At 40.7% G+C, this 12972-nt stretch overlaps 2 protein-coding genes across 5 annotated transcripts in view; one reads left to right on the top strand and one right to left on the bottom strand.

Annotated features, from left to right (window-relative positions):
• The window catches only part of ALKBH8 (alkB homolog 8, tRNA methyltransferase), a 262866-nt gene that overhangs the window by 77039 nt on the left and 172855 nt on the right, over positions 1 to 12972 (bottom strand). The window lies entirely within an intron of this gene.
• The window catches only part of ELMOD1 (ELMO domain containing 1), a 43156-nt gene that overhangs the window by 21735 nt on the left and 8449 nt on the right, over positions 1 to 12972 (top strand). For all 3 annotated transcript variants that reach the window (XM_068181375.1, XM_068181377.1, XM_068181376.1), the window contains exons 3-6: positions 3313 to 3458; positions 3607 to 3635; positions 4811 to 4908; positions 10352 to 10481. In XM_068181375.1, coding sequence (XP_068037476.1) covers positions 3313 to 3458; positions 3607 to 3635; positions 4811 to 4908; positions 10352 to 10481 — 403 coding nt within the window. The remainder of the gene's footprint in view (positions 1 to 3312; positions 3459 to 3606; positions 3636 to 4810; positions 4909 to 10351; positions 10482 to 12972) is intronic.

The following is a 12972-nucleotide window of genomic DNA, read 5'->3' as shown; positions in this document are numbered from 1 at the left end:
GTTTTAGCACTGGACACAACTAAGTATAGGCATGAACTTTCTTAAAGCATGTGTGGTTTTTACAGGAGCTATCTTGCTCATTAGAAGAAAATCTTACATGGACTGTTAACATGAAGTTAAGTGAGTCTTTCATCTTCCATATAAATGAGCTCTCTGTATTGTTTTCTTTTAAAAGAGACCTAACATTTGGAAACAAAGCAGACCAAAAGAAAGCAACTCTAATTTCTATTACAAATATATTATGAAAATTCAGGACTTTGTTTTACCATACTCCACCTTCCGGTTTGGTGTTTTCCTGTGCTTTTAGCCTGACTACAGAGCTGAGTTGTGCTGATGAAACTAAGGAATGGCTATAGGTTTTATTTGAATTCCTCTTCTTGGTCTAGTGGAAAGTATCCCTGCCCATGACAGGGGGGTTTGGAACAAGATGATCTTTAAGATACCTTCCAGCCCAAATCATTCTGTGTTGATTCTGTTACTCTGTTTCTGACTGTTGGAAACTTAAAGAATGGCTACTTGACTCGTGATGGCCTTGCCTCCTGATACCTGGTGTTGTTCTTAATACTGAAAGTGATAACCTGCTGTGGAGCACAAATTAACTCCTCACAGTAGTGTGTTCTGGCATGTCTTGAGTCAGGCATGAGGGAGTACCCAAGTACTTTGATGTCAGCACCTGAAACTTTTTTCTTGTCTAAAACTTGGTTCTATCATGGGACTGATTCCTCATTCTTTAGGTGTTAATTTGTTTCTAAAAGAGAGGCTTCCTGCTGAATAAAACCAAGGAGGTTTTCTGCATGCAGGCACTTGGGAGTACTAAGTGAATTAACTGAAAGTCTGAAGATAAAGTGAATGCTTTTAAAGCATTTTAAATACTTGTGTGGATGTTTTCCATTTAGACATAAAATGTCTTTAGTTCCCATAGCTTAATCCCCCTTCAAAGATGATTAAGCTGAAGCCAACATAAAGCAGATTAAACTCCTGTGTGGACATTAACATGCCTTAATTCATCTTCCCTTCCTTGAACATCCTTCTACACCATGTCCTTCAGGAAGTTTTTAGGAAGTGATGGAGCTCTTCAAGCTGTACATACATATATATACATATTTATAACTGATTTGAGTATCTGGAATTCAGTGTTTTGAAATAATCACTGCAGTCTATTGAATAGGATAATAGACTCTCCTAAGAAATAACTGTCCTTTGAAAGCATCAACAGTAGAAAATAACGGGCTAATGATGAATATGAATGCACACAGGCTTAGAACATAATGTACCAAATTATTTGTGAATATTTATTGGCAAGCTAGCATATCAAAGTTGTATTGATGTTTTCATATAACATAATCACAGAATGTGATCACAGAGAGGTTGAGATAGGTAGACACCTGTAGACATCATCTAGTCCATCCCCCTGTTCTAGCAGAACCACCTGTAGCCAAGGGTCATGCCCAAATGGCAATGTTCCTACTGCTAGTTCTTTGCAATTTGTCTTTTATGAGATGTGTTTCTGAACCCAGGGACTGTGAGTGGATCCATGTGCTGGATCCATCTTCTTCATCCAGGAGGTTGACAGTTGGATGATGTGGCAGGATCTGTGCCATCATAACCATAGAAACAAGAAAGATCAATTATTTCCAAATAAATTGTTTTCCATTAAAATATGGGTTTGGCGTGTGTTATGTAATTGTGGTAGCAATATGTGGGCTTTGGTAGCAGCTTCAATGCTAACCAAGTTTAAAATCTAGTGTTTTTCATGTATGGAGCCATTTTCAGGCTTTTGTAGGATCCCAGCTGAGCCTGGGAGGGACCTTAGCAGGTCTCCAGTTCAACCTCCCTCTCACAGCAGGTTTAGCACCAAGGTCAGACTGGGCTGCTCAGGGCTTCTTCCAGTGAAGGATTAAAAAACTGACAAAGGAGACTGCACAGCCTCTCTGGGCAACCTGACTGTCCTCGAGGGAAAAAGCTTCTCCTTGCAAGGCTGATTCTCTTGTGTTTCAGCTTAGGGCTGTTGTCCCTTGTCTACTGGCCCTGCAGGATGGTTGAGAGCCCAGCTCTGTTTCCTTCAATATCTTCCCACAAGCACTGGGGGCTGCTGTTAGATCCCCCTGAATCTTGGCTTCAGGTGGAACAAGCCTGTTGAGGATTTTTTGCAGGATTTCTTGCAGGACAATGGACACTTGTAACAGATGCACAATCCAGCCTTCATGGAGACAGAATAATCAGCAAGGTCAGAGTGTCCTTGAGGGCAAGAAAAGAAGAAGAGCTGACTAAGAAGAAAAACAAGTCCAGGATGTGAAGCAAGATAGTGGGGTGGAGTAGACGACCAGAGCACGACGCGTGAAGATGAGAAGTAATCCAATAGGCTTTTAACATTAGACGTGTGAACAGTTAGAGCTAGCCAATCATGTATTAGCTTAAGGCACGTGAACAGTAGAACACAGTATAAATACAGCCTTTTTGTGCAATAAATCAGCTTCACTTGATCATATTGATCATGGCATGATGTCCCGTTTCTGATCCTCCACAAAAGCCCAGCTCTCCCAGCCTCTCTGCACAGGGTTTGTGCTCCAACCCTACCATCTCCACTGAAATACATCCAGTTTGTCAAAGTCTTTCATCTGTTACTGGGACTCAAAACTAATTGCAGTAGCTACATAAGGGTTGGCTTACTGTCAGTTCTGTACTTTGAGAAATTGTGCTGCATCACTGCTATGTAACAGCTCGTCTTGGGAAGAACTGGCAGTCCTCAAGACAGGTTCTCAAACACCTTTTCTTCTGCAAGGGGAGAAGGTTTCATTGCCTTAATTTTCTTTCTTAGGGACATGACATGAATGCTGTCAGGATGTCAAGTTTGTCAGGATAACCAAGCATTCTGCTTGGAGCAAGTGGTTGCTGAGGCAAAACTAAGCCAGGGTGTAATGTCTTCCTGGATTCTCAGCATCCATTATAGCAGGGTGAGCTGTACTCCCTTCTCATGTAGTCCTGTTTGCCCAAAGCATTGGTAGAAACTATACAGCCTTTTATGTTAAGAGGACAAATAGTTTTCCACAAGCACTCTTTTAAAACTCTGGAGTTTACTTATTCTGTGTTTCTAGCTGTAGTGCTTTTGTGGGGGGTGTTTTGTTGGCTAATACTAAATAGAACAATTTAACATTTACTGGCATAAATATTTGTAGTGTGATTGCTGCTTTTGCTCTGAAGGTGCCCTTAGACAATGGGAATTTGGGGTGAGGAAGTACTTTCCGTTTGGGTAGTGAACATGTTGGAACAAGCTCTGCTCCAGACTCTTTATTTTCAAACTTCTTTTGCCAGGATGTTTGTCCAGGTATGCCTGTACTTCTACTGCAAATGCCTGTGGCGCTGCCTGAAATTTGTGGTCAGGAAACTAACAGGTCAATGTGAATTGCAAAGGATCTGTTACAATACCAAACCTGGAGCTGCCAGAACTATGAAAATAGGTAACTGCAATATACTTAGTTCTGCATGCCTTTGTAACTTTCTGCATATGCTGAAAATTGTATATCATTACTAGAAATAAGTTATTATATTGATCCAATGTAAACATGCTTGTCTGACATGATGCTTTTGAATACTGTTCCCTTACAGAGGCATCCCTGAAAGGTTCAAAAAGTAAGGTGAGTGAAAGATCTCATTATTCACCTTTTCTATGATGTCCTGTGCTATTGGTTTGTTCAGTCTGCTGTTTGCTCACCCCAAAAAGTCACTTTAAGGTTTGATATGACTTTACATTTTCCATGAAGAGGGTCTTGTGTCTGCAATAGCAGTTGATCTTGTGAAGTTGGGTAGAGTGTCCTGTGTTCCAGGGACGGGCCCACTGTGGCACTGATGAAATCTACAGTTTGCCATGGTGGAGCTCATGAGAATGAAGTGCTGTAATTTAAGGGTTCTTGGTTTGATTCCCCATACTGTCTTAGAATGTCTGTAATCTGCACTCAGTTGCTTGCAAGTTTAGAAAAGAAAAGTCAGGTTTTTTGTCTGGAAAGCAACTTTCCCAACTTTGTTCTCTCTTTTCCTCTTAAATACATTGATGGAGAAGATCCTCTTTCACTTCTTCCTTTTACTGTACTGGTGGTTGTGCTAACCTAAGTTGTTCCCTAAGTCATTTATGCGTATGTTAAATAATGTCTTTCAGCCTTTAAATTTTCTGTCACAAGAGTCAGTGATGTTGAAAACCTTGCCTCAGCGTTAAGAAAAACGAAGTCATTAGCTCTTAGTTCAGCATAGTAGTTCCAAATGTATTTCTAGCACAAACAGAAAGGCAAAATCCTATTTAAAAACTTGCATTTAAGCAATTGTGAAGTTTTGAGACAAAACACAAGAAAATTCAACCTCTTAAATTTTCAGATGGCATGTTGGTTTTTGAATACTGAACTTCTAGGGGCATTTCTACAAATAGCAATTACATATGAAAGAAAGGAAATAATGATTTTCTGTGTTACTGCAGCATATTGGGAGAGGGAATGTCAAATGAAGGCTGTCAATTCCAGTGTAATTAGGTGGATGGTCTGAAGCTGCTTCTTCATCTGCACTGAGGCCTTTGATCATCTTCACTGACAGCCACCACAACAGTGAGATAAACAGTGAGGGTGAAGGGACTCGAGTTCCTACAGGGCAAGTGCTCTGAAACAAGTCAGTAGGGTTGAATTATTTGGAAAGATATGTACAGGTGTTGAGTTGAGTCTTCGGGGCTCTTAATGCAGAAGCTTTCAGGTATCAAATTCACCACTGTTAACTTCTGTTGAGTAATAGCTTCTGTAGGAATTAATATGTGTTTAAAACCTCTTTTTAGCGGCTGCAAACATCAGTAAATGTTCACCCTGATGCTATTGAAAAAACAATAGATGACATCATGGAGCTGAAAAGGATTAATCCAGATATAAATCCACAGTAAGTTCATAGTTTCCTTACAGAGCAAGTGGGAATTACTGATTTCCTCAGTTCTTGGGTCCATGGAGAACTTGTTCTCTATAGTTATTGTGGTACAGAAGTAAAAGATGAATTCTGCCTTTCAGCATAAAATTCTAGTTTTAGCTTTGCTGTCAAAAAACTGATGTAAAAAGGAATTATTTTTTATGGTGACTTAATAAGCAAGTCCCGAGTCTTTTATCTACCTGATTCTGTCTTAGTATATTGTCAATGCATGGATTTATGGGGGTCACTTCCCCACCACCAAACCACAGGTCCTGGCAGGGACAGTGATGGATTCTTAGAAAGGCTCTATGCTGCCTTTTGAGTAGGGAAGAAACCATCCTGTTTTAGCTGATACAGATGTATGCTTGTTTGCATTTTAAAACTGCCTTCAATTATCCAAACAGAAGTTTTAATGATACATCTGATATTTATTATTGTAAGAAGAGATTGAAAACCAACCATTAAATTTACAAGTGTGTATTTCAAGAGTAGGTGATGATAACACTTTTATGGTTGCCTTCCTTTCAGTTCCTAGCTTAAGGCACAGGGTGTCTAGGTAAGGAATCAGTAGGAGGAAAGATGAGAGCTGTATTATCCAGGTGATCTGAGGTCCACTCCTCTTCCCAAGCTTGAAGTTGGTATACATAATTAAAAATGGACATCCATAAATGGATAGCTGCTTTTCTTTAATTGGTCAGCAGCATCAACAAGTAAGGTGGTCCCAAGGTCTTGCTGCAACAACAAAACCCAAAAGCTAAGTTGAAAAATTATAATTTTTTTGTCTCCTTACAGGAATCTCCCTCCTAGCCCATCCCCCATTAAAAAGGCCTCTAATTGGGTAGTCTTAAAATGAGGCTTCACTGATCATAAAGGAAATAGAATACACTGCATCTCTCTAACTTGAGAGACAGCTCTTGTGATGGTGACCACAGCCCCAAGAATTGAAAAAATGATGACCCAACCATTAAAGAAAGGAAGAAAATAAGAGAAACAAACCAAAGAGAACCCCTCATTCTCATAGGTGAGAAGCCTGTGAATTTTTTCTGGAAGTGAGCACAGAGCTTTTCCAGGGGTGTCTCCTGACCCAGCCCACATGCTCTTCAAAGGGAGGGTGAAGAAAGACCAGCCGCTTCAAGCGGATATGAGGCCTTTCTGAGAGGCTGCCATCTGAGGAGGGTGTCACAGCACTGGTACTCTTGTGTTGCACAGGATGCTGATTGCTGAAATTCAGAAAAAAAAAAACAGCAATGGCAAAATTAGTGAAGGTGATGTATGAGGAAAAATTGCAGGATGTAAATGTGCACAGCTCAGAGCCTGGATTGTGGACATCAGTAACTGCAGTGTTTAGTAATCAGAGTGATTAAAGTACTCGCTTCTCAGTGTTGGACCCTTGGCTAACTGGGTGGAATGATTTCAGGAGAAAACAAGAAATTAATTATTATTTTGTATAACACCAGAGATCACCCTCTGATTCCCCTCATGACATGCCTTTGGCCTCTGAAGAAATGCTCTCCTTCAGAAGAGAGAGAGCAGACGTGCAAATGACTTCTTCTTGCTTGAAATCAGGACCCTGAACATTAGGTTACATTTTTAGTGATCTGGTCTTTCTAGTATATGAAGAGACCCCACAAGAGAGCTAGAGAGCATGTAGTGACAGGACAAGAGGGAATGGCTTCAAACTGAAAGAAAGTAGGCTTAGATTAGATGTTAGGAGGAAATTCTTTATGGTGAGAGTGGTGAGGCACTGGAACAGGTTGCCCAGAGAAGTTGTGGATGACCCATCCTTGGAAGTGTTCAAGGCCAGGTTAAGTGGGGCTCTGAACAACCTGATCTAGTGGAAGGTGTCCCTGCCCATGGTAAGGGGGTTAGAACTAGACGAACTTTAAGGTCCCTTCCAACCCAAACCATTCTGTGAATCTGTGATAATATTTTCAAAAAGACCACGCAGAGGGAGAAAATAACCCAAACAAAAAATCACCTGAATTATCTTTTTTTGATCCAGTTGGTGTGCATATGCTTAGCACAGGACAAATGCTTAATTGTTTTTAGACTAGAATGCTTGCATTCAGTATTTTACTGCATTTGAATCTCTCATCCCCTTTTCCCCTTGCACTCCCTCCTGTATGATAAAATATCTTCTTAAAGCAGTGAGGAATGGGTGTCTGAAATGTGCAAGATGAAGTCACATACATAGATACACACTCTGCCACTAAATTGGTTCTTATATTAAATTAATCATATTTCTGCTAAACTTTAGACATCTGAAATAGAAATTTGAGCAAAAGCAGGTCATCTGCTTTTTTAGGCATGATTAAGGAAAATCCAATGCCTTGCCTTCTCTTGAACATAAAACACCTGTATCCAAACAATCTTGTTTAGAAGCTCTGGCCTTGTGTTGGATAGCAGAGACTTGAAATTTCCTGGGGTAAGGACAAGGGGACATGTGTCTTACTGTATGTGTTTCTGCAAATCTGAATGCAGTCATTTTTGTTAATGTGGCATCTTTGCAGAGCTGAACTAGCATCCCAGGGCTGCTTGTACTGGCTGTTCTTGAAGGCTGTGGGCTGCTGTGATCTAAAGAAGAGAAGGCATCCTGCAGTAATTTTCCTTTATTAACACCTCTCAGATAAGTGTGTATTTTCAGCAGTAGGAGCAAGCAGGTTGAATAACCTGGTGGTGACGTGCAGTCTACACTAACTATGGAATCAGACCTAGAATCACTGAAAGGCTTGGGTTGGGAGAGAGCTTAACTATGATCTAGTTCCCTTGCTCCAGTTTTGGACTTGCCTCCATCTGGTGGTGCAGCTGGAGTTGAGTATGGTGGGAGTGCAAGCCCAGGTATGTTGCTTCTGTGCTCTGAGAGCAGCCACAGCCAGCACCAGCATGACAAGGAGGAGGTGTGGGACATCAGCACCTCACCCACATCCTGTGTTTGGCAAGAACAACAAAGCATTAATGAAAAGGAAAGGAGGGAATCTAATTTGACTGTCACCCCCTCATCCAAATAACATTGTGTGGAGCTTTGGACTGCCTTTACATAAAGTGCAAAAAGGGTTTACTTTGAATGTGTTGTGCACCTTGTATCTTAAAAACATGTATTTTTTAATATAAAATTACTCTGCTTTGCCACAGCCTGTGTTCTGCTGCTCTAAACTGAGGCTATAAAGAAGTTAAAAACATTATGGCTGTGATTTAGTGATACTCTACAGCAATTCACAGTCTGTCAGGCTTTTCAGCTTTCTTTGAAATGCAGCCTTTCTGTAAAATTGGAGGCTATAGCTAGTGAAGCATGTTAAAAAAAAAAAAAAAAAAGAAAAAAACCAAAAAAACCCCAAAAAAGAAACAGCAAAGGATGGAAAATGTTGTGGAGGCTTTCCTGTCTGAAAGGGTTATAGCTTCAAATGGGATAAAATTGCAGCATGAGAAATGGACTAATACTGAACTCTCTGATTCTGTAGATTAACCATGGAATAATTTAAATTAGAAAAGGTTTAAAATTCTGAAGTCCAACGGTTAGCCCAGAACTGCCAAACGCACCACTAATCTGTTTCCCTAAGTGCCACATCTACATGTCTTTTAGATACCTCCAGAGATGGTGACTCTTCTTTCCTGCAGCCTGTTTCAGGGCTTGACAACACTTTTGGTTAAGAAAATTCTCCCTAATATCCAATTTAAACATTTTCTGGGGCAACTTGAGGCCATTTCCTCTTGTCCTATCACTTGTTACCTGGGAGAAGAGACCAACCCACACCAGGCTACACCCTCCTGTTATGGAGTTGTAGAGAGGGATGAGGTCCCCCCAAGCCTTCTTTTCTCCAGGCTGAACACCCCCAGCTCCCTCAGCTGCTCCTCACAGGACTTGTGCTCCAGACCCTTTCCCTGCTCTGTTACCCTTCTCTGGACACCCTCCAGCCCCTCAATGTCTTTCTTGTAATGGGGGACTCAGTGCTTTGCCTTGCTGAATCTCATACCATTGGCCTTGGTCCATGGATGCAGCCAGCCCAGATTCCCCTACAGAGTCTTCCTGCCCTCCAGCAGATGAACACTCCCATCCAACTTGGTATCAGCTGCAAACTGACTGAGAGTGCACTTGATCCTCTCATCCAGATCATCGATAAAGATATTAAACAGAACTGGTCCCAAACTGATCCCTGGGGAATGCCACAAGTGACCAGCCCCCAGCTGGATGTAACTTCATTCCCTACCACCCTCAGACAGTTTTTTACCCAGTGAACACTGCACCCACCCAAGCCACGAGCAGCCAGTTCCAGCAGAATGCTGAGGAAAACAGTGTCAAAGGCCTTAGGAAAGTTCAGGTAGAAAACATCCACATCCTTTCCCTCATCCTAGGCAGGTCACCTTGCCATAGAGGGAGATTAATTTGGACAAGAAGGACTTGCCTCAAAAGATAAGCAGTGAAAACCCTTATGTTCAGAAAATTAAGGAGTATTACAGAATAAACAAAATGTTTCAGTGTATCAAGCACGACAGGCAAGGAACCTGTGCAGCTTAATATCAGTGCAGCCTGTGTTCCACAGGAATAGGGGTGCACACTTAGCTTGCCCTCCAAATTCACACTAGATGTTCCATGTTTTTAGACACTATTAAATATTAAAGGGCTTATTCCCATATATAAGCAAATATTTCTATGAGCATGGCAGTTATATACTGCATGACTTATATTTTGTATTATAAAAACTTAATGTAAAGCTGTTGTTTAGTGCAGAGTTTTCTTCCTTTTTTTTTTTTTTGAGTTTGGTTTAGGGTTTTTTGAGGGTAGTTATTTCATGTGTGTTGGGTTTGGTTTTTTGATGATGCACCAGAAAATGTAAAAAGGAAACACAAAAAATCTGCATTATAATGAAAAGAGAACCATTGTGATGATTCTTAACATGAGACAAAAGCCAAATCTGCCTGGAGGCAGATCTTTGAAACTATATTACTTCAGGGTTTTGGCTTCTTTGTGCTAGCTTTAGTGGCACAGAAGCAAAACAATTATTTTTAGCTTTTTGCTGAGTTTTCTTTCCCCCCTCATCCTTTTTCAAGTTCACTTCTCTGATCCCAGGGAATTGTTTGAGAAGCTGTCATTGGAATGAAGAGAAGGATTCACTAATGTGCTTGTTATAGGCATTCAATGCTGCTGTGTATAGTTATAATGCGATTTCAATGTGAAAAATCACTGTTCATGGTTTTAAAAAATCCCAGATATTATCATCTAAGGAAGGCACTAAATGAGACTATGCCCTTCACAATGCCTTGTTTAATGTAATATTGACCTCTTGGAAATTATCCTGTTGCAACTGAAGTGTTGGACTGTTAATTCATGGATGTCATGTGTATTGGCCGTGTGTGTACACGGCAGTGCTGTTTCATGGCTGTACATGATTGAGTTGGAATATGTTGCTCCCCCCACCCTCAGGTTGGGAGTGTCTCTTCAGGCATGCCTGCTGCAGATTGTGGGCTACAGAAATCTCATTGCAGAGGTCGAGAAGCTGCGCCGAGAGCCGTACGATTCGGAGAATCCACAACACGAGGAAATGCTGCTGAAGGTAGGCGCTGAAGAGGAGCTTAGAGGGCATCCTTTATTCATGTCAGCTCCCAAGACTGCTTCATAAACCTCTTTGAAACATCGAGAGCTGTTGTCACCTTCCTCCATCTCGTACCTGTTTTAGGATAATACTACACAGCATTATAATCTGGTCTGGGTGGTGTAACACCTGCCAAGCAAGCAGCTCACTCTCTGGCTGATAAATGCATTTCCCTTGGCTGGACTATATCTAGGCACTGGATAATGCAGGTCTTAGAGCACAGAGCTGTTATCTGCAGTGAGCTCTGGAAAAGTAGCTTTATGTCCTACTTCAGTATACCTTTCTCCAACACAAGAAGGATATTTTTCTTTATTAACCAAATTACAAATTTATTTCTTCAATGTTTTGTATTTTTGAGGGCAATGTCTGTGTGTACCAATGGCAAACATCTATTTTTTATTATGTGGAATGGAAGAGTGGGAGTTGACAACTTACACGTTTATAGTTGCCAAATGTATTTTCAAGTGAAAACAAAATGAAACTATTCTTTAGATAACACATGCAGAGTTAGGAAAACCATAACAATTGGGTTTTACTTCCTTCATGCTTTCAGGAAAGCATTGCACTGGAGGAGATAATAAAAACAATTTTTCTGTCTTGAAGCTATAAGCAGAGGAAGAGCTAGAGGGTCCTTATATTAGAAAGAAATTGATGAAAAAATAAAGATTCTGGAAAAGAGTCTGATAGCAAGCCCTGGTCCTGATCCTGGTTTAACCGTCGCTATTGCAAGATGCTTCAGAGAAATGCCAAGAAACACAGAATAAGTGATAGTGAGCTTATTGGCTATAAAATGCCTTCTTAGAGAATTTTCAGAGTTCTTATAAAAACATACTACCTGTTTGGTTGTGGGGGGTTTTCTTTTTCAATTTCAGACAAAACTACTGAAGACTTTAATGGTACCAGATGATGATGAAGATATCTTCCATGCTGTAGGTTGCAGTGCAAAGCTTTGCACAAGTTACAGTGAGAGCTTCTGGAAATGTTACCATAATTAGTTGGTCTTCCAAAAATTCCAGTAGGCATATTATACAAGGGCTGTCAGATGCAAGTAACTACTTCTAAAAATGCCTCATATGGTCAGGGTTCCTGTTGGAGTCTGGAAAGCTGCCTTTAAGGTTTGCCTGCTCATGGGAGGTGGGAGTCTCCCCAAGGAATGGTCCAAATCCTGAGCTGCCCTGAAGGAGTGTTTTAACCATCAGGTAGACTTGGGCAGATGGACTCCTCCTGTCCAAGTCCTGCCCCTGTGCAGCCAAATGAACAAATTTATGTGAGTAGAGTGAGTTTTAACTAAAGAGACACACAGATTTACCCATTGTGGAAGCCTGTGTCTTGCAGGTGAGAATTCCAGGTGGCCTGAAAATACCAGGCACCTCACTGCAGATTAAAGAGGGCCTTTGGCTCCAGGAAAGCATCCCTAAATACCCCAATGCAAGCATCTACATTGCCCAGAGAGCAAGCAGGGTCTGGGGATGGGATCATAGGTGAGAAGAACCAAGGAGCTGGCTGTAGTCACCCCCCACCATTCAGCCTGTGAGGGCAAGGTCCTGAGAATCGTGTCAGCAATGATGTGTGGCCATGGAAGTGCTTTAAAAACATAATTACATTAGCATAAAAGCAGAATGGAAACTGAGCATTTGTCTGAGGAGAGATTAAACAGTGCAGTTTGTGCAACATTATGCAAACTCAGAATGTTGAGAAAAGCATCAGTTTCGCCTAAGTATTAGCACTTGTTTACAGCAGATGTTCTACTTTTGCAAATGTCAAATGGAAGTATGTCCAAGGGTTTAATTCATTTTCCAATCCTTGCTGTGGAAGAATAGTCTGGTTGGTTTTCATTCCTTCTAGATACTCTGCTAAGTGATCTCTGCAATGGGAAATTCAGGTTCCTAATGGCTATCATTTATTCATGTTTACCAGGAGAGCACTTTATGAATGAGAGCAAGATTAACTTAATGTGATTGTACTAATGATTAATACTGTATTTACTGTTGATGGATGAACATTGGTTTAAGCAATGATGCTTTATGCAGTCATTACAAAGTGAAATCATTAAATTTTTAACCTTCCCAGGGCACTTAATTTTAAATGCAGTTAAAAATGCTAAAATTAAAACAATTTCTGGTTTTGTTTGGGAAATGTGCACACAGTTCTTTCCCTTGGGTAGGCTTTGTCTAAGTGATTTTCTTGAGGGTGTACTTACCAACACATGATTGGTGATTAATGCACTTTCTTAATTTTAAATTCTGATTTCTTAATACACTTCAGAAAGAGTGAGTTTGTAATATGGCACATGAGGTGTGCATAAAGGTATGTATTTGTCATATGTCAATTTAGGCTGCTTTTAGGATCATAGCAACATGATATTTAGGCACTAAAGTTGCTGGACCGGTGCAGTTAAATGGATTTATTCCAGCTGCAGATCTGGTTCATTATATCAATTCAGACATTTCTT

The sequence above is a fragment of the Anomalospiza imberbis genome, chromosome 2, assembly GCF_031753505.1.
Source record: "Anomalospiza imberbis isolate Cuckoo-Finch-1a 21T00152 chromosome 2, ASM3175350v1, whole genome shotgun sequence".
NCBI classification, from domain to species: domain Eukaryota; kingdom Metazoa; phylum Chordata; class Aves; order Passeriformes; family Viduidae; genus Anomalospiza; species Anomalospiza imberbis.
This window is presented reverse-complemented; position numbering and strand designations above follow the sequence as displayed.